General features: G+C 43.1%; 1 protein-coding gene across 7 annotated transcripts in view; it reads left to right on the top strand.

The window, feature by feature from the left end:
• The window catches only part of GMEB1 (glucocorticoid modulatory element binding protein 1), a 43,693-nt gene extending 33,876 nt beyond the window's left edge, over window positions 1-9,817 (top strand). For all 7 annotated transcript variants that reach the window (XM_021095680.1, XM_021095685.1, XM_021095687.1 and 4 more), the window contains 2 exons: window positions 2,820-2,942; window positions 6,607-9,817. In XM_021095680.1, the coding sequence (XP_020951339.1) occupies window positions 2,820-2,942; window positions 6,607-7,307 (824 nt within the window). In that variant the 3' untranslated portion in view covers window positions 7,308-9,817. The remainder of the gene's footprint in view (window positions 1-2,819; window positions 2,943-6,606) is intronic.

A 22,191-nucleotide genomic window follows, 5' to 3' on the forward strand; every position in this document is an offset into this window, starting at 1 on the left:
GTTCCCATTGTGGCTCAGTGGGTTAAGAACCCGACTAGTACCCATGAGGATATGGGTTTGATCACTGGCCTCCTTCGGTGAGTTTACAATCCTGTATTGCCACAAGCTGCAGCATAGCTCATAGATGCTGCTCGGATCCAGAATGGCTGTGGTATAGGCTGGCAGCTGCAGCTCCAATTCAATCCCTAGCTTAGGAACTTCCATATGTCTCAGGTGTAGCCCTAACAAAAAAAGACAACAACAACAAAAAGATCACTTTGGTTGCTGTGGGGAGAATAGATTATATGGGGCAAGAGTAGAAACAAGAAGACCATTTAGGCAGTTCCTTGGTGGCCTTGCAGTTTAAGGATCCAGTGTTGTCACTGCCGTGGTCTGGGTTCAATCCCTGGCCTGGGCACTTCCACATGCCATGGACAAAAAAAAGAAGACCGGTTGGGAGGCTTGAAGGAATTAGCCCAGGCAAGAGATGATGGTAGTGTGGATTAGAAAGGGTAGTGGTAGACCTAGGAAGAGGTGATCATGTTGGGGATATATTTTCAATGTGGAATGGACAAGTCTTGTTGAAGAATTGGATGTAGGGTGAAAAGAAGGAAATCCAGCGTAACTCATGTTTTTGGTCTGACCTTTGAGTGGTCATACCATTTCCTGAGATGAGACCACTGGAAGAGGAAATCAGAATTGATTTTTGACTTATTAAGATGCTTATGAGGCCTTCACTCAGCGCAACAGAAGTATGAATCTGTAATGCAAGAAGGAGGTCAGGGCTGGAGGTGTGCATGTGGGAGTTCTTAGCATGTCCATGATACATAAAACCATGGAACTGGGGTTCCTGCTGTGACTCAGAGAGTTAAGAACCCCACATATTGTCCATTAGAATGTGGGTTTAGTCATTGGCCTTGCTCAGTGGGTTAAGGATCCAGCGTTGCCTTGAGCTGTTGTATAGGTCACAGACCTGGCTCGGATCCTACATTGCTGTGGCTGCAGCTTAGGCCAGAAGCTGTAACTCCGATTAGACCCCTAGCATAGGAACCTCCATATGCCTTGGGTGTGGCCCTAAAAAGCAAAAAAAAAAAAAAAAAAAAAAAAAAAATTGATGTAAAAATTTTTGTTTTGGAAAACAAAGATAATACTATTAATAATAAAATTCCCCGTCAGTTCCCATGTTTGGTACTTAAAATATGGTATTTCTAATCTTTATATCTGTTTTACAGAATAAGTATTATTAGTCCCAGCTGTTTCAAATGAGAAAAACAGGGGTGAAATGATTTACCCCAGCTCACACAGATAGGAAACATCAAAACTGAGCTTCGAGGAGTTCCCTTCGTGGCACAGCAGAAACAAATCCCACTAGTATCCTTTAGGTTGTGAGTTCAATCCCTGGCCTTGCTCAGTGAGTAGGGGATTCGACATTGCCGTGAGCTGTGATGTAGGTCACAGACACAGCTCGGATCCTGCATTGATATGGCTGTGGTGTAGGCCGGCAGCTGTAGCTCCGATTGGACCCCTGGCCTGGGAACTTCCATATGCCATGGGTTCGGCCCTAAAAAGCAAAAACAAAAGACAAAAAAACCCTGAGGTTCAAAAAGTACATGATCATGTTTCCTAAACCAAGTCAGAACCTATAACCAGATGCAAGATTTTTTCCTTTAAAACAATTTTTAGGAGTTCCCGTCATGGCGCAGTGGTTAACGAATCCGACTGGGAACCATGAGGTTGCAGGTTTGATCTCTGGCCTTGCTCAGTGGGTTGAGGATCCGGCATTGCCGTGAGCTGTGGTGTAGGTCGCAGATGTGGCTCGGATCCCGCGTTGCTGTGGCTCTGGTGTAGGCTGGCAGCTACAGCTCCAATTGGACCCCTAGCCTGGGAACCTCCAAGTACCACAGGAGTGGCCCAAGAAATGGCAAAAAGACCAAAAAAAAAATTTTTTTTTTAAATTTTATATTGGAGTATACTTGTTTTACAATTTATGTTAGTTTGAGGTATACCATAAACTGATTCAGGTATAGATATACATATACCTTTTCTTTCTCAGATTCTTTTCTACATAGGTTGTTATAGAACACTAAGCAGAGTTCCCTATGCTATACAGTAGGTCCTTGGTGATTATATGTAGTACTTTGTATATGTTAATCCCAAACTCCTAATTTTTTACCCCACATTTTTCTTTTGTTTCTTTTGTTCCTCCTCACACAGACCCCCACAGCATATGGAGTTTCCCGGCCACGGATGAAATCTGAGCCACAGTTGCAACCCAAGCCCCAGCCATGTCAATACCAGATCCCCAACCCACTGTTCTAGGCCGAAGATCAAACCTGCATTCCAGCACTCCCAGGACACCATTGTGCCACAGTGGGAACTCCTTTTGAGTTTATTTATGTGGAAAGATATATAAAGACATAACAATTAAATAAAAATAAGTTACATATGGAGTTCCCATCCTGTGCAGTGGAAATGAATCCAACTAGGAACCATGAGGTTGCAGGTTTGATCCCTGGCCTCAACCAGTGGGTTAAGGATATGGTTTTGCCATGAGCTGTGGTGTAGGTCAAAGACGCGCCTCGGATCCTGCATTGCTGTGGCTATGGTGTAGGCCCGTAGCTACAGTACTGATTAGACCCCTAGCCTGGGAACCTCCATATACTGTGGGTCCGGCCCTCAAAAGACAAAAAAAAAGTTACATATGTGATGAATCTTAAAATTTTTTGAAAATTCAATTAGTGTCTAATTTCTGGATTTTTAAATATATATAAACGGCACAATAGAAAGTTGGTGGAACATTTCTGTTTTAACTTGACAGACTTGTCTTTTGTTTTAAATAGATGCTGCTGTTCTCAACAATGTAGCACATACATTTGGCCTAATGGACACGGTCAAGAAGGTTTTAGACAACAGAAGGAACCAAGTAGAGCAGGGAGAAGAGCAGTTTCTCTATACTCTGACAGGTATGTGTAACTTCTCTCTGGCCTTAGGTAATATTATACTAACATCCTTGAGACTTGGCATTTCCTTTTCTTTTTCTTTTCTTTTTTGTAGGGCCATACCCATGACATATGGAAGTTCCCAGACTAGGAGTCATATTGGATCTGTAGCTGCCAGCCTACGCTACAGCCACAGCAACACAGGATTCAAGCTACGTTCCTGGATATGCACATGGATAATTTTTCTTTTTGGCCACACCCATGGCATGCGGAAGTTCCAGGTCTAGGGGTGGAACCTGTGCTATAGCTGTAACCAGAGCCACAGTGGTGACAAAACCAGATCCTTAACCCACTGAGCCACAGGGGAACTCCACACAAGGATAATTTAACTTTTTTTTTTTGTCTTCTTTTTTTCTCTTTTTTCTAGGGCCACACCCGCAGCATATGGAGGTTCCCAGGCTAGGGGTCTAGACACAGCTGTAGCCACTGGCCTACGCCAGAGCCACAGCAACATGGGATCTGAGCCACATCTGCTACCTATACCACAACTGATGGCAACACCAGATCCTTAACCCACTGAGTGAGGCCCAGGATCAAACCCTCAACCTCATGGTTCCTAGTCGGATTCGTTAACCACTGAGCCACGACTGGAACTCCAACTCTTTATTTATTTATTTGTTTATTTAAATTTTTGTCCTTGATTTGTAGCAGTTTGATGTGGGATCTCAGTTCCCAGACCAGGGATTGACCTGGGCCTGTAGTGGTGAAACTGCTTTGTCATAACCACTAGACCACCAGGGAACTGCCTAATTTAACTCTTTTTAATGAGTGCTAACTTTGTGCAGGTCTCCAAGCTAGGTTTTGTTTGTTTGTTTAGGGCCGCACCCACAGCACATGGAAGTTCCCAGGCTAGGGGTCAAATTGGATCTGCAACTGCCGGCTTACACCATAGCTCATGGCAACACCAGATCCTTAACCCACTGAGCAAGGCCAGGGATCAAACCCACAATCTCATGGTTCCTAGTCAGATTCGTTAACCATTGAGCCATGACGGGAACTCCTAAACTTATTTTTATATCCAGTTTGTATTTTAAATTCAGCTTACCAAGTATTCTTATGGATGCCCTTTTACTTTTCTTTTTTTTTTTTTTTTTTTTTTTTTTTTGGTCTTTTTAGGGCTGCACCCACGGCATATGGATGTTCCTAAGGTACGGGTCGAATTGAAGCTGTAGCTGCTGGCCTACACCACAGCTACAGCAACGTGGGATCCTACCCACGTCTATGACCTACACCACAGCTCATGGTAATGCTGGATTGTTAACCCACTGATCAAGACCAGGGGTGGAATCTTCATCCTCGTGGATACTACTCAGATTTGCTTCTGCTGAGCCACGACCAGAGCTCCAGGGATGCCCTTTTTAATTTGATCCTTCTAGGCACATAATAGACTGTTATCCATATTTTACAGATAAACCAGTAGAGGCACAGAGAGGGTAAATGATTTGCCTGGTTCCACATTATTCCTTGACAGTGAAGCCCAGAATAAAACCCTGACTTCTTTTTTTTTTAGTCGTTTGTCTTTTTAGAGCTACACCCTTGGCATGTGGAAGTTCCCAGGCTAGGGGTTGAATCAGAGCCATAGCCACTGGCCCATGCCACAGCCACAGCAACACGGGATCCAAGCTGAGTCTGCGACCTACACCACAGCTCACAGTAACACCAGGTCCTTAACTCACTGAGCAAGACCAGGGATGTAACCTGCATCCTCATGGATGCTAGTCAGATTTGTTTCCGCTGAGCCATGATGGGAACTCCAAAACCCTGACTTTTTATTCATAGTTCAGTGCTATCTTCCACCTTGAAACTTTATACCATCCGAAAGATAGTTTTTGTTAGAAATGTAGGCTTCTGGTTCCTTGCCATATTATTTTAGCTATAACCGTAGTGGTTTTCTGCTTTTTTCACTATGATATAATATTTTTCCAAGTTGCTACACAATACTTTCTTTACCTAGACATTCTTCCAGGGTTGAATTTAAATTTTCAAATTTTTCTTCAGTAGCTTATTTTGTTGCAGTGATCTTGTATGGATATAATTTTCTTATGCCTTTTTTTTTTCCTCTTTTTTTCTTTTTTTTTTTGGCCATGTCCACAGCATGTGGAAGTTCCGAGGCTGGAAACTGAACCTGTGCCACAGCAGCAATCTGAGCTGCTGTAGTGACAACACCAGATGCCTTAACCCACTGTGCCGCAAGGGAACTCCCTTATGTCTGTATCAAATTTCCGAGAGGATCCTACCAATTTATGTCACAAGTTTGAGCTTGCTAGCAATGGGTGTTATTTTTTATAATACACCCTGATTTAACTTTTAAAAAATTACATATTTAATTGGTATATTGTTTAGGTTCACATTTCTTTAATTACTACATTTCTTTAATTTCTACCAAAGATGGAAAAAATAGTATTTGAACCTGCAACCTCATGGTTCCTAGTCAGATTCGTTAACTACTGTGCCAGGATGGGAACTCCTTAACTTTAAAAGGCAGTTTTTAAAAAATTTTTGGAATTGTTCTTTATCCCTACCTACTCCTTTTGTTCCAAGCAAGGAGTAGACTTGCTCTTGGTGTTCCATAGGGAGAAAAGTGCTTTACAGGTGTAACCACTTATTTATTGGATGTTTATCAGTCATTAAGCAATTGAGAAGTTCTGTTGTAGAACCAGACTCAGCAGCAGTCATCAAGGTTGCTTTGGACTCTTGGGAGAGTGATAGTGATAGGTGTATTGGGTGCAGAAGCAAATAAGTCGGCCATCAGAAGACATTCGTTTTGGCCTATGTTTTGTAACCTCAAGTAAGTCACTTTACCTCTCTGGATCTCTGTTAAAATGAATGTGTTAGAAATGTAAGACTTGCTTCATGTCTGTAATTCTTATGGACTTCCTCTGTAACTTTCCTTAGACTTCCGTGGGGGCTAATGGTAGGCTAAAGCCATCTGGGTGACCAGCAAGTGATTCTACCTTGCAGAACAGTTTGGGAATCACTGTTTTTCAGAGTGGCCATTGTAGATCCATGGCAATTGCAAAGGAATTGGTGCAGGTATTATTTTCATATGTGGACCCAGGCATGGCATACGTTGGTTTGCATTTTGGTGACAGGTCACAAAATGCCACAGGAGCTCCTAGAGTTGAGATATAGTAGGATCATAGCATGAAAGGATTCTGAATTGTTGCCCTCCCTATAATCACATGATGAAATATAATTATTGGAAGGATTTTAAAGATCATCCAGTCTAAGGAGTTCCTTTTGCGGCTCAGCAACTAGTATCCATGAGGATGCAGGTTCGATCCCTGCCCTTGCTCAGTGGGTTAAGGATCTGGCATTGCTGTGAGCTGTTGTATAGCCTGCAGATGCAGCTTGGATCCCACGTTGTTGTGGCTTTGGCTGTGCCCAGCAGTTGCAGCTCCGATTTGACCCCTGGCTTGGGAACTTCCATATGCTGCAGGTGCAGTCCTAAAAAGAAAAAAAAAAAAAAAAAAATCATCCAGTCTAGTTTCTTCTTGAATACAATGAAGTTACTTGCCTGAGGCTACATAGTAGCAAAACCAGGTCAACACCCCAGATCTCCTCACTCCCAATTTAGTGTTCCCAAGTTTATACTTCTCTCTATACAGAGTCTGTCTTTTTTCCATAGACTTGGAACGCCAGTTGGAAGAGCAGAAGAAGCAAGCTCAGGATCACAGGCTGAAATCCCAGACAGTTCAAAATGTGGTACTGATGCCTGTGAGCACTCCTAAGCCTCCAAAAAGGCCCCGGCTCCAGCGGCCAGCCTCCACCACCGTCCTGAGCCCTTCTCCTCCTGTGCAGCAGCCTCAATTCACAGTCATCTCACCCATTACCATTACCCCAGTGGGTCAGTCATTTTCCATGAGCAATATTCCAGTGGCCACCCTCAGCCAGGGCTCCAGTCCTGTGACTGTCCACACACTGCCTTCTGGTCCTCAGCTCTTCCGTTATGCCACAGTGGTCTCCTCTGCCAAGAGCAGCTCACCAGACACAGTGACCATCCACCCTTCATCTAGCTTGGCGCTGCTGAGCTCCACCGCCATGCAGGATGGGAGTACCCTGGGCAACATGACCACCATGGTGAGCCCTGTGGAGCTGGTGGCCATGGAGTCGGGCCTGACCTCGGCAATCCAGGCTGTTGAAAGCACCTCAGAGGATGGGCAGACCATCATTGAGATTGACCCAGCCCCAGACCCAGAGGCTGAGGACACTGAGGGCAAAGCAGTCATTTTGGAGACAGAGTTGAGGACTGAGGAGAAAGTTGTGGCTGAGATGGAAGAACACCAGCATCAAGTCCACAATGTGGAGATTGTGGTCTTAGAGGATTAACTGGGGATTTTGGGGCCAGGAGATGTTTTGGTTTGGAATTTTAATTATTTGTTTATTTTTATCATTGTCCCACTCATTTCCACGTAGGATCCTTTTTTAAAAAACAAAATCTTGTTGTTTAACTAAACATGTTGGGTCCCTTCCACCTCCTCATCGAGAATGGACAAAAATAAGCTGCCCTTCTGGAAGTTGAGAGTAGGTCACTCAGTGTCCCAATCCTCTTATACCAAGAGAGTGATTTCTTTCAGGAGAGGCATCAAGATAACTAGTAATCCCATCCAGAAAGCCTTCCCAGGCTAGTCTGTCTGTGTATGCATGTGGTTTTATTCTCATAAAGATGCATTAACCAAACTCTGGAATACAGATCTGACACTGAAAAGCAACCCACTTACATGTGGATGCAGAAGGATACTTTATTTTGTATCCTGGAAAGGGCCCTCAAAGGCCAAAGCAAAACTCTGAAACAAAAGTAAGTTGAATTCTGCTTGCTGGGGAAGGTAGCATACCAGCAGCAGCTTGAAAAGGGAATTACTTTGGCCAGGATGGGACAAGGAAATTATCTTATTTCCAGAAGTGTAACTCATGTCTCTTGATAACTCTGAGGGTTACCACAATGGGGCCATTTTGAGGCAAGTCCAATGATAAGCGGAAGGGTACATTGCCATGGAGCAAGTGGCATCAGGGCCCTGTGGCTTGGCAGAAATAGAAATCCAGAGATGTCACGCTCTGCTTTTGGATTCAGGCTCACCTTGCCCCCAACTTTGTCAAAGCACTTAGCCTCCTAAACTAGGATCAGTCCATTCATTTGCAAACTGTGTAATGTGGTATAAACTGCTCTAGCTCTTGGACTGTGACTATCCTGGGGTGGGGCTCCAAGGCCATCATTTTTATTGCATGACTTCAGGAGCAGAGGAGTTCTTTATCCAGACCAGCTGCCCTTTTTGGTGGGGCCCTTTTTTGGCTTTGGAACCAAAATCAGCCACTCATTTGGTGCTTCCTCTTGTTCTTCCCTCCATCCCTCAATGGTTAATGGCATCTGTCTCCTGGATCCTATGCTCTTCAGCTTTTTGGCTGTTTCAGAGAATGGTGACAGGTGCCTGCCTGCCTTCATCCCCTTTTAGATTCATTTATATCATTTATACCACAGATGTTTCTGTGAGATATGAGCTCATTAAAAACTCTTAGGTTTGGCAGGGAAGACTCAACATCCCAGCTTATCCTGAGGTACCAAGTAGATGTCTCCTCCTGAGTGAGCTGGACTCCCTGGGAAAGAAGCGTTGTCTGAAACATTATATTATAGGAAATGTACCAGGAAAGTCAATAATAATGTCTTTAGGGGTGGGGTTACTTTATTTTCTTCCTCGTCTTCTTCTTTTTTTTTTTTTTTTAATGTTTTTGTATATTTAGAGCTGGGCCCATTTTCTGTGCTATGATTCCTTCTCTTTGACCATCTTCAGTGTTTGGGGCAAGAATGGACCCTGGTTTTTATTTCTTTGATTGCATTGTTTATTGCACTAGGAAAAATATAGAGAAACTACAAACAATTTAAAAGAGAAATAGGTCATAAAAAGAAAGCACACACCTTAGGAGTGGGAGGGTTTTTTTTTTTTTAATTAAAAACAAAACTTTGACCTGTAGTTTCCTTTTTTTTTTTTTTTAAAGAAAGACACCCTCCTAAAGCCATGTTTCTTCCAACAAATGTTGGGAACGTGTTAAGCAAGTGAAAACTGCTTATAGCTAGAGGAGCCCTCTAACTTGGGAGGGTCAATTTTAAAAGCCTTAAGGGTGAGATTTCTGAACCCCATTTAGTTGTGGTTTTCAGCTTTAAAATTGTCTGGGGTTTTATTTTTCTTTTCAAAATATTTAATAGACATAGCAGTCAGCCTAGAACAAACCTTTGGCCCATTATATAGCTTTAGTGAGGGAAGTGGCTTTTATTTCTTGCTTCTTTAGGTTTTTGTTGGTACATAAGCAAAAACAAAATTTCTGCCTAGGGCTAAAAGTGCTACTTGAACCTAGAAAGGCACGTCATCCCTATTGTGGTTTTTAGGGACACTTATCTTTCCCAGAGACAAGAGGCTCAATTCAGGACAGAGGAGGAGCTCTGCAGAAAACCTACACACACTTGATCAGGTTCCTTCCTTTCTTCCATCAGAGATGTTAGTAGTATTTTAAAGCAGTGTGAGCATCATGCTTCCAAAGTCAAGAGGTCGTCTCCTAAAGAAAGAGCCTGTTTACTTTCACTATCTGAATATTCCAGCTGGTGGAAATACATGAGCTTTGTTGTGTTCCTGGTCTTCCAATAGCCTGTCATTATTGTTAGCTGTTATGCACCCGTTGTTGAGTGTGGGTTCCCTTATAGCCCTAATCTAGATGATCTCAGACAGGGTGAGACACATGCAAGCCGCTGGTATGTGCACAAGCAGTTGCAATGAATCATTCCTCAGGCTGAGATGGCAGTGGCCATCTATCTTTCTGTTCATTCATTAAATAAACATTTATAAGTACCATCTATGTGCCAGGCTTTGTGCTAGGCACTGGCAGCATAGAGATGAAGACTCTGTCCATGCACTCAAGGAATTCATTCTCCAGAGGGTGTCTGGGGTTAGGAACTGTATTTCAATATAATCAATTTCCTTTGTAATCCTATGTATTTTATTTCATGAATTGAAAAACATCGTTCTGAGAATTGGTCCACAGGTTTCAGCAGACTACTAAAGGTACAAAAAGGTTAAGCCTTTCTCTAATGAGATACTGAGACAAATCATCATGTTGGGGTAAGTGCAATAATAGAGCTATTGGCTGGGAGAAGAGAGAACAAAGGATCAAGCACCAAATCCAGCTTGGAGGCAGAAGTCAACAAATATGGGAGTACTTCCTGGAGAATGTACACTTAAGCTGATTCCAGAGAGACCATTTTTTGCTACTTTTTTTTTTTTTTTTTTTTGGCACTCCATTTTCAAATAGTTGGGCTTATTTATACAAGTAGGAAAAAAAAAAAATCCTTAGTCTCTTGTTGCATCTGCCTCCAGAACCAGTCAGAGTCATCAGCATGGGCAGTCTCTCCCAAGAGCACCCTACTGGAAAAAGCTGAGTCTTGCCTCAGCTTCTCTGTTTCTATCAGATGCATCCAGTGCAGGACTTGAGTTTAACTGGTAGAAGGTAAATGCCTCAAACCTTCCTGCCATGTGGTTTCCATAAAGGTCTCAGAGTCAACTGTTCAGCTGTCTCGAGCTGGCCTTGTCCCTGTCTAACCTCAGTCTTGTTCTCATCCTCTTTGCAATTTGTCGTCCCTAAACAAAAAACAAAAAACATCTCCCTATCATTCCAAAGTTAAAAATAAAAAAATTTTTAAAAAGGGACAGTAGACTTGAATAGTCAAGATTTAAAACTACTTTATGTGAAGTTGCTTTGACTCTTCCGTCCATATTAGGGAAGGAGGACCAGAGTTAATCCATATACCTTGGAAATTAATATACAGTCACGTGTTCTGACAGAAACCTTCTAGTGGTGGCATTTTATCCCATTTCATGAAAGACATTAAAGATAAGTCTATGGTAGAAAATAATGGTAACATTTGATGATAAAGATAGTAAAATCGAGCCTGAAATATGGAACTACTAGTTCATTTAGTTGTAGCTGGCCCACCATTACCAAGGAGGGAAAAAGGACAAAAAGGCTGAATTCTCAAAATAGGCATGAGGTTGTGTTTTACTTTGAACAATGGTCCCCAGACAAAAGGTCATAGCCAGCCTAGCCCCTGCGTTTTCAGACAACTTACCTAGTACAATTGATCACAGATCCCTCACACCTTGGATACCTCCTCCCTGGGAAATTCCTGTGTTGTCTATAATATACTACAATAACAACCAAGGTGGTTGCACTAAACAAGGGATCCCAAGGCATCAATTCTGCTAGATTGGGACTCCGCCCTGGAATTTCTCTTCTTAGATTGCCTTAATTGAGTCATTTCTAGATTTCCTTTCCAATCCTGGAATGCCTTTCTTACTCCTGAGCTATGCAATTTGATTTCCTCTAGAAGGTTCTGTATTCCTTGAACATCCTTAACCATATTCCTACTTTTTATTTTATTTTATTTTTTTTTATTTTTTGTCTTTTTGCCATTTCTTGGGCCGCTCCTGCAGCACATGGAGGTTCCCAGGCTAGGGGTCTAATCGGAGCTGTGGCCGCCAGCCTACGCCAGAGCCATAGCAATGCAGGATCCGAGCCGCGTCTGCGACCTACACCACAGCTCACGGCAACGCGGGATCTTTAACCCACTGAGCAAGGGCAGGGATCGAACCCGCAACCTCATGGTTCCTAGTCGGATTCGATAACCACTGCGCCACCACGGGAACTCCTATTCCTACTTCTTTAGCCCTTGCTGTGGGGAACTAAATGTGACTTAGTTCCCAAATTCTGCCATGTTAGTAACTACCTTTCTGCTATGTCAGTAAATCAATTCTTGGGACAATCATTTCTTCTCAAGGAACCCCCAAGACCCAAACCTCAGCATATTTCCATAGACTGCAGTCTTCACTACCTAGAACAGCCTTCTTATCTCCATCCATTACCTGAATTGAAGCATTTCCGGGTTTGTGTGTGTTATGTGTGTGTGTGTTTGTTTTTGTTTTTGCCTTTTAGGACTGCACCTGTGGCATGTGGCGGTTGCTAGGGGTCCAATTGGAGCTACAGCTACCAGCCTACACCACAGCCACAGCAACTCGGAATCCAAGCCGCATCTACAAACTACACCACAGCTCGTGGCAACGCCAGATCGCTGACCCACTGAGCAAGGCCAGGGATTGAACTCATATCCTCATGGGTACTAGTCAAATTCCTTTCCTCTGTGCCATGATGGGAACTCCTAGAATACCCAGATTCTAAAACTTACCTTTTACACCCAGTTGATTCTCTACTTATATGGTCCATGACCAGGCTAAGACATGCCTGTTTCCTGGATAAATTATTTCAACCCAGTATGATTCCTACTACCTCTTCACAATTACCTGAAATTTCTGTTATATCTTATGAGCCTCTCAAGCTAAAGTAGGCCATGCTCTACTTTGAAATTGCCTCTGGGTTCCCCTCCTGCATCTATGGTTTCCATTTCTGTACCTTTACTGGTGGTTATGGCTTATGATATGGTATATATGGGTTGATTTTTCTAGTTTGAGAACAAGAGTGGACATTAGTATTGCATTACATATAAAGGTAAATTCGAAGCTGCGTAATGACCGAAGGAGAATATATGTTCCTCATTGGGTTTTGTAGGAGATTCTGTAAGGAAAGCACACACCAAGGTGAGGGGGTGGGTGAAGGAGTGGAGGGTGTTACCTGCATTTCAAAGTGTAAGGTTTTTTTAAAAAAACTTCTCTGCTGTTTTCTCTAAAGAAACCTATGTATTATAGAGCAAACTGGAAACCCACACAGCTCTGATTCAGCCTTAAGATTCAGCCCACATTTTTGTTTTATTTTGTTATAACTTATTGAAGTATAAATGCATACGGGAAAGTGCACAAATCACTGTACAATTTGATAAACTGAACACACCCATGAAATCTGCTTTCAGATCAAGAAAAAACAAACAAAAAAACCTACCAGCACCTCACCCTGCCAGGGTAACCCCTATCTGGCTCTCTATCACCATATCTTAAGTTCTACCTATTTTCAAACTCTTTTGGGACTGTTTTTTTTCTCTCAACATTATGCTGTGAGATTTGCCCATAATGTGGTGAGACTTGTAGTTGATTGCTTCACATTGCTGTGGAGACTAATGGTGCTTAAGCCGATCCATTCTAATGATGGGCACTTGAGTAGCTTCCAGTTTGAGGCTATTATAAATAATGTCTCAAACATTCTTATTTTTTAAATTTACTTTTTGGTTGCAACTGCAACATGTAAAGTTCTTGGGCCAGGGATCAAACCTGCATCACAGCAGCAACCTGAGCTGCTGCAGTGACAATGCTGTATCCTTAACCCACTGTGCCATAAGGGAACTCCTGCTGAACATTCTTGTACATGTCTTTTGATGAACATATATGCATTTATGCCTACACAGAGCTTCGAACATTTGGATAGTTCACAAGAAAAATTCAAGATACAGTTTTTCTTAAACAAAAAACAAAACCCACATACACAAAAAAAACATGAGGTTGTGGGTTTGATCACTGGCCTCGATCAGGGGGTTAAGGATCTGGTGTTGCTCTGAGCTGTGGTGTAGGTTGCAGATGCAGCTCGGATCCTGTGTGGCTGTGGCTGTGACATAGGCCACCAGCTGTAGCCCCAACTGGACCCCTAGCCAAGCAAAAAAAAAAAAAAAAAAAAAAAAAACCAAAAACCCAAAAAAACAGAAAGGAGTTCTCTTGTGGCTCAGCAAGTAAAGGATCCAGTATTGTCACAGCTGTGGCTCTGGTTACAGCTGTGGTGTGTGTTTGATTCCTGGCCTGGGGTCTTCCACAAGCCAAAAAAATAAGTGTAAAAATAGAAAATAAAATTAAAAAAAAAAAATCAAAACCCAGAACAGATGACAACACAAGGTCCACATTTCCTCACAGCAACACTTGATTGTAACTGTTCTCTGTCTTAGGTGGGCCATGGCTATGGCTTCTAACAGATTCTTTCATTCCTTATTACAAACCCAGACCTACTTATATTTGGTTGCTTATTTTTTTTGCGTCAGTAGTCTCAAGGACGTTCTTCCTCCCCAGATAACTGCACAGCTTATTACCTCACATCCTTCAGTTTTCTGTTCATGTTACCTTATCAGAGAGGACTTCCCTGACCACCCACCCTATAAAAAGTGGTAACTTCCTCTTGCACTAAGCTTCCTAGTTTCTTTGTTTTACTTAACAGCTGACATACACTTATTTTTTTCTCCCCCAACTAGAATGGAAGCTCCGTGAGAGTAGGGACCGTTTTTTTGTTTTTTTTTTTTTGTCTTTTTCTAGGGCCGCACCCACGGCATATGGAGGTTCCCAGGCTAGGGGTCTAATCAGAGCTGTAGCCACTGGCCTACACTGGAGCCACAGCAACTCGGGATCCGAGCCTCATCTGTGACCTACACCACAGCTCACAGCAACGCCGGATCCTTAACCCGCTGAGTGAGGCAAGGGATGGAACCTGCAACCTCATGGTTCCTAGTCTGATTCGTTAACCACTGAGCCACAACGGGAACTCCAAGCAGGGATCTTTACTGTCTCTTAGTCACTGCTATTTCTACAGTCCCTGGAATGGTGCCTGGGGTAGAAGCTGGGTAGATATTTGATCCATGAATAATAACAATAATAGCTGGAGTTGCCGTTGTGGCTCAGCTGTTTAGGAACCTTACGTAGTCTCCAGGAAGATTCGGGTTTGATCCCTGGCCTTGCTCAGTGGGCTAAGGATCAGCGTTGCCATAAGCTGTGGTGTAGGTCACAGGCACAGCAGGATCCCATAATGCTGTGACTGCAGTATAGGCTAGCAGCTGTCACTTCGATTTGACCCCTAGCCCAGGAAATTCCATATTCCGAAGATGCGGCTTTAAAAAGAAAAAAAGAAAAGGAAAAAAAACCCTAAAAGCAATAATAGCCAATACTTATTGAAGGATAACTATGTACCAAGCATTGTTCTAAGCAATTTACATAAGTTTTTTGGCTGTACCTGCAGCATGTGGAAGTTCCTGGGTCAGGGATTGAAACCAAGCTGAAGTTGTGATCTGCCCACAGCTGGATTCTCAACCCGCTGAACCACAGGGAACTTTCCAGCACTTTACATAAGTTAATCCATTTGATCCTCACGGACCATCCTATGTGATGGATAGCATCATTTATTTTACAATGAGGAAACTAACATTTATATTCTAGTGTAAACAATGGATACATTTGAAACATTGTACAGATCACATTTATTAAGCAGAGTATTTGAACGTACTAGAGAATCTTAATACCTAAAAGGAACTTTCAAGGAACCGTTTTATGATGATGATGTTTTATTGATAACATGCTCATCAGTTATGTTAACAACTTGCTCCTTCAGTTGTTTTGTTTACATTCACTTTTTAAAATTGTTTAACGATTTTTTTTTCCATTATAGCTGGTTTACAGTGTTCTGTCCATTTTTTACTGTACAGCAAGGCGACCCAGTCACACATACATATATACATTCTTTTTCCTCATATTATCATGCTCCATCATAAGTGACTAGATATAGTTCCCAGTGCTATACAGCAGGACCTCATTGCTTATCCATTCCAAAGGCAATAGTTTGCATCTTTTAACCCCAAATTCCCAGTCCCTCCCAGTCCCTCCCTCTCCCCCCGGCAATTACAAGTCTGTTCTTCATGTCCATGATTTTCTTTTCTGTGGAAAGGTTCATTTGTGCCATATATTAGATTCCAGATATGTGATATCATATGGTATTTGTCTTTCTTTCTTTTTTATCTTTTCTAGGGCCACTCCTGCAGCATATGGAGGTTCCCAGGCTAGGGGTTGAATCGGAGCTGTAGCTGCCAGCCTACACCACAGCCACAGCAACGCAGGATCCAAGCCGTGTCTGCAACCTACACCACAGCAATGTAGGATCCAAGCCGTGTCTGCAACCTACACCATAGCTCACGGCAACACCGGATCCCCAACCCAATGAGCAAGGGCAGGGACCGAACCCGAAACCTCATGGTTCCTAGTCGGATTTGTTAACCACTGAGCCACAACAGGAACTCCCTACATTCACTTTTTTTTTTTTTTTTTTTTGTCTTTTTGCCATTTCTTGAGCTGATCCCATGGCATATGGAGGTTCCCAGGCTAGGGGTTGAATCAGAGCTGTAGCTGCCAGCCTACGCCACAGCCATAGCAATGCCAAATCTGAGCCGTGTCTGCAACCTACACCACAGCTCACAGCAACGCCGGATCGTTAACCCACTGAGCAAGGGCAGGAACTGAACCCGCAACCTCATGGTTCCTAGTTGGATTCGTTAACCACTGTGCCACAACAGGAACTCCCCTACTTTCAATATATTAAAATTTTTTAGTCGTAGGACTGGGCCTAGGTCAAGATGCAACTTAGCTGGGATTTCAGAGATCTGGAGCAGTGGTAGCTGAGCAGATTTTGCAGTTTATGATGGGCAGCAAGTCCCGCTGACCATCTCACAAGAGTACTAGAGAGGGAGTGTTAGAGAGAGGGAACTTCCACTGATCTGAGAAAGGACTTTATTTCATTTTTTGTCTTTTTAGGGCTGCACCTGCAGCATATGGAAGTTCCTAGGCTAGGAGTCGAATCAGAGCTGCAGTTGCCAGCCTATGCCTATGCCACGGCCACAGCAACACCAGATCCAAGCTGTGTCTGTGATCTACACCATTGCTCACAGCAATGCTGGATCCTTAACCCAGTGAGCAAGGCCAGGGATTAAACCCATGTCCTCATGGATACTACATGGGTTCGTTACCACTGACCCACGATGGGAACTCCCTGAGAAAGGATTTTAGAACTCAGATCATGTGTCATCAGCGACAGGAAGTACTGATTTATCATTTTGTTAATGGTCCTGTTTGAGATGATGCTGATGCCAGGGTCTCTGGTTAGAACTCCTTCATTTGTTTGCTAAGCTACCACTGTGTAGAGCCCCACCCACCCCATGTGCCTTGTTACACAGGGAACCTACTCCATAGAATATTGATAATATTGTAAAACCTTTGCCAACTAAGCAAAAAGATATTCCCCTGCTCCAGAAACAAAAACAGAACCGCTATGCCTCAGAAATGCTGTTAACATTTCCATTGACAGAGACATTCTGGTTAGGTTTTCTGAGAAAATTAGGGCTGCTCATATTCTGTACTGCCAGCCAAGGACCAAAAGGGAAGAATTTATTTGTAAAACATTGTCACAAGTAGTTTAGATGCACATTTCATTGGATTAACTATTTTTTCTTGGCACAGATTTAAAATGGAGCCAGTCCTTCTCAGGTCTCCCTGACTTCCTTTCCCCTTGGCACTATGTCTAGAAATCTTGTTTACACTCCATTTTTCTCTCTGGCCTATTGTCTTAGATTGAGACTGTAATCTGTTCTCTAGCACAGTCCTACTCAGGCTTTTTAGATTCCATGGATCAGTAAAAGAGAGGAGTTCCCTGGTGGCTCAGTGGGTTAAGGATCCAGTGTTGTCACTACTGTGGCTTGGGTCGCTACTGTGACACAGATCTGATCCATGTACCCCTCAGGTGCAGGAAAAAAAAAAAAAAAAAAGTCTTGGGAACCAACATAGGGTTTTCAACATTGTATTTTACAAATAAGAATTTTTTTTTTTAAGGGCTGCACTTGCAGCATATGGAAGTTTCCAGGGGAGGGGGTCAAAGTGCCTAGGCCACAGCCAAAGCAATGCAGGATCTGAGCTGCATCTGCAATCTATACCTGCACTACAGTTGGTATATGGCAATGTCAGATCCTTAACCCACTGAGCGAAGCCAGGAATAAAACCTGAGTCCTCATGGATACTAGTCAGGTTCTTAACATGCTGAGCCACAACAGGAATGCCCCAAATAAGGATATTTTAAAAAATGGCTAATTCTTACTGTCACTACTTGTCTTAACATGCTGAGCCACAACAGGAATGCCCCAAATAAGGATATTTTAAAAAATGGCTAATTCTTACTGTTCCCTCCAAAAGGTAGGAGGGGAATAATTTCAAAATAAAGAACAGTCCTCTACATTGAATAAGTCTAGCTTTGTGAACAGCTCCTTACATTATCATTACCTTTCTTATTTCTTTGAGGACTGGTGAAAATTTCTGCTTTCATCTTTATTTATTTATGTATTTGCTTTTTGGCACTGCACCTGAGGCATATGGAAGTTCCCGGGCTAGGGGTCAAATTAGAGCTACAGCTGCCGGCTTATGCCACAGCAACACAGGATCCAAGTCTTGTCTGAGACCCACACCACAGCTCATAGCAATGCCGGACCCCCAACCCACTGAGCGAGGCCAGGGATCGAACCCTCAACCTCATGGTTCCTAGTCAGATTCGTTTCTGCTATGCCAGGACGGAAACTCCTTTTTCATCTCTAGACTCTAAGTTGAATCTTCAAGATTTCTTTCCTGCTGGCCCTCACTTGGTTCTTTCCTGTTCTTTATGCCCATGGTGAAGTCTCCTACAGCTTCCCTTGTATATACTCAGATGCGAATTCCTAGCGTCCTTAGGGCACCCAGGCCATGGCAAGTCTTTTCTTCCTTTAGCCCTGTTCTCAGGTTGCTCTTTTCAAAACTTCATTTGAAAAGGAGTCATAAAAACCAACCACCAATTTATCTTGAGATTTCCACAGTGCCTTTCCTTTAACATTCAATTTAGCTAGCTAGATTTGCACAGTTAACTTTTTAACAAAAATGTTGGCCCCACCAAGTTTTCATTGATAAATTGGCATTATTAGGAGGAATTTTGAAAATATGATAAATTAATTCAAAAATATTTATTTAGCGTTGGATTATAAAGATTAATAATAGGAGTTCCCATCGTGGCTCAGTAGAAACAAATCTGACTAGTACCTATTAGGACACAGGATTGATCCCTGGCCTCGCTCAGTGGGTTAAGGATCTGAAGTTTCCATGAGTTGTGGTGTAGGTTGAAGATGGGGCTCAGATCTGGCATTGCTGTGGCTGTGGGGTAGGCCAGCAGCTGTAGCTCCGATTCACCCCCTAGCCTAGGAACTTCCATATGCTGTGGGTGCAGCCCTAAAAAACCAAAAAGAAAGATTAATAATAAAAATGTTTTTTGTCCTATAAGCAGTCATAGATTTATTGGTGAGGAAACATGTAAGCTGAGGATGGGTTCTCTAACCTGGGGTCCATGAGATGGATGGACTTGGGGAAGGGAGTCCTTAATGAGATTATAGGCAAAAATCTGTGTATATGCGCATTTTTCTGAGAATTTTCATTACTCTCATTAGATTCCAAAAAAATCGATGTAAATAGATAGTCTTAATACACTAAAATAAATTATCATAATGAAATGTTACCAGTATTACGGGTGAACAAAGAATAGAGAAACTTCTTCTACTTAGGGGGAGAAAATACGGCTTCTTTGATCAGGGTCTTGAAGGACAGATAGGAATTGGAGAGGGGAGGTGGCAAAGACATTTGAGGCAGAAAGAACTACATGTGCAAAATCATGTGTTCTAGAAAAAAATGTTATTTGGGAAAAATTCAGTGTGGCTGGAGCATAGGATGCATGGTGAGAAATATAAAATATATAATTATAATTGTAAATATAAAATATAAAAGGCTAGAGAGTGACAACCTTTGTACAGTGTGGACTACAGAGAACCAGCAGAAATCTTCAAAATCCCAAAGGAGGCCTCTTCTATTCCTGCCTTACTATGGGGGTGACTTGGGCAATGAGGTCTGTTGTTTCTTTTCTTTTTTCTTTTCTTTTCTTTTTTTTGTCTTTTTTTTTCAGGGCTACACTTGTGGCATATGGAAGTTCCCAGGCCAGCGGTCAAATCAGAGCTAGAGCTGCCAGCCTACACCACAGCCACAGCAGTGCAGGATCTGAGCCGTGTCTGTGACCTAAACCACAGCTCACAGCAATGCTGGATTTGGACCCTTAACCCACTGAGCAAGGCCAGGAATCAAATCTGCATCCTCATGGATACTAACCGGGTTCATTACCACTGAGTCACGATGGGAACGCCAGAAGTCTGTTGTTTCTGAAGTCTGGAAGTTTGAGAACCAGGACTTGAACTCGAATCTTCATGGATACTAAATGAGTTCTTTTTTTTTTTTTTTTTTTTATCTTTTGTCTTTTGTTGTTGTTGTTGTTGTTGCTATTTCTTGGGCCGCTCCTGCGGCATATGGAGATTCCCAGGCTAGGGGTTGAATCGGAGCTGTAGCCACTGGCCTACGCCAGAGCCACAGCAACGCGGGATCCGAGCCGAGTCTGCAACCTACACCGCAGCTCACGGCAAGGCCAGATCGTTAACCCACTGAGCAAGGGCAGGGACAGAACCCGCAACCTCATGGTTCCTAGTCGGATTCGCTAACCACTGCGCCATGACGGGAACTCCACTAAATGAGTTCTTAACCTGCTAAACCGCAGTGGGAACTCCCAAAGATAAATTTATGGTCTTGCTCCATCCCCACAAATTTCTCTAGTATTATCCACACTAGAAAAATGGCACTTCTTGGAGTTCCTGCTGTTGCACAGCTCAGGTTGCTGCAGAGACATACGTTTGATCCCTGGCCTGGTGCAGTGGGTTAAAGATCTGGTGTTGCTGCAGCTGTGGTGTAGGTTGCAGCTGCTATGATTCAATCTTTAGCCTGGGAACTTCCATATGCCGTGGGTGCAGCCATTTAAAAAAAAGAAAAGAAAATGACACCTCAGGGGTGGGGGTGGGGAGAAAAAGGCATCTGGTTCACACAATTGCTCAAGTCAGACCAGACAGTATGTTGAGATCTCCTGCTTTAAAAACCTCCCCACAATCCAATCAATCACCAAGACCTCTCATTTTAAGTTCTTTTTTTTTTTTTTGTCTTTAAGGCCGCATCTGTGAATACGGAGGTTCCCAGGTTAGGGGTCAAATCAGAGTTGTAGCTGCTGGCCTACCCCACAGCCACAGCCACACCAGATGCAAGCAGTGTCTGCGACCTACACCACAACTCAGGACAATGCCAGATCACTGAATGAGGCCAGGGATCAAAACTGCGTCCTCATGGATGCTAATCAGATTTGTTTCTGCTGAGTTACAATGGGAACTCCCCATTTTACCTTCTAAGACGTCCTTTTTTTTTTTTTTTTTTTTTTTTTTTTGTCTTTTTGCATTTTCTTGAGCTACTCCCACGGCATATGGAGGTTCCCAGGCTAGGGGTCCAATCGGAGCTGCAGCCATGGGCCTACGCCAGAGCCACAGCAGCGCGGGATCTGAGCTGCATCTGCGACCCACACCACAGCTCACAGCAACGCCAGATCCTTAACCCACCGAGGAGGCAAGGGATCGAACCCGCAACCTCATGGTTCCTTGTCGGATTCGTTAACCACTGCACCACAATGGGAACTCCCATTTTGTCCATTTCTCATTGACTTCACTGTCATTATATTAGACCATCATCTTTTGCAATATTCTAATACTTAACCTACTATTCCTGAATCTATTTCCCACACTGCAACCAGAGTGAACTTCCTAAAACATAAACCTGAGAATGCTAGGCTCCTATTATTCCTTAACTAGTTCATCATTGTTTATAACTAACAACTAAAGTCCCTATTTTTCTCCTTTCTGCCCAATTCTTGAGTCTCATCTGGTGTCACCCTCTCTCTTTCATAATGTGTCAGTCACACTGGCCTTTTTTTTTTGTTTGTTTTTGTTTTTGGTCTTTTTTTTTTTTTTTTTTTTTGCTATTTCTTGGGCCGCTCCTGCGGCATATGGAGGTTCAGCCACCAGCCTACGCCAGAGCCACAACAACGCAGGATCCGAGCAGCGTCTGCAACCTATACCACAGCTCACAGCAACGCGGATCGTTAACCCACTGAGCAAGGGCAGGGACCGAACCCGCAACCTCATGGTTCCTAGTCGGATTCGTTAACCACTGCGCCACGACGGGAACTCCCACACTGGCCTTTTTAAAATTCCTTACCACTTTCAAGCTCCTTCCCTGCTGGAGGCCTTTGTGCATATTGACTCCTTCCTTCCGTCCTTGTCTGGTCATCTTTCAGGTTTTAGCTGAAGTTTAGGACTTCAGGGAAAGCTTCTTGGTCCCCTGACTAAGCAAGGTCCATCTGTGTTTTCTCATTGCACTCTATACGACAGTGATTGAAAAGCTATTTGAATAGCTCTTTGCTTACTGTCTGTTTCCCTGACTGTAGGCTTCAGTGAGAAGTGAGCTCTTAAGACTTTCTTCCCAGGAGTTCCCTATGTGGCGCAACAGGA

This window comes from Sus scrofa, chromosome 6 (assembly GCF_000003025.6).
Source record: "Sus scrofa isolate TJ Tabasco breed Duroc chromosome 6, Sscrofa11.1, whole genome shotgun sequence".
Taxonomy (NCBI): Eukaryota; Metazoa; Chordata; class Mammalia; order Artiodactyla; family Suidae; genus Sus; species Sus scrofa.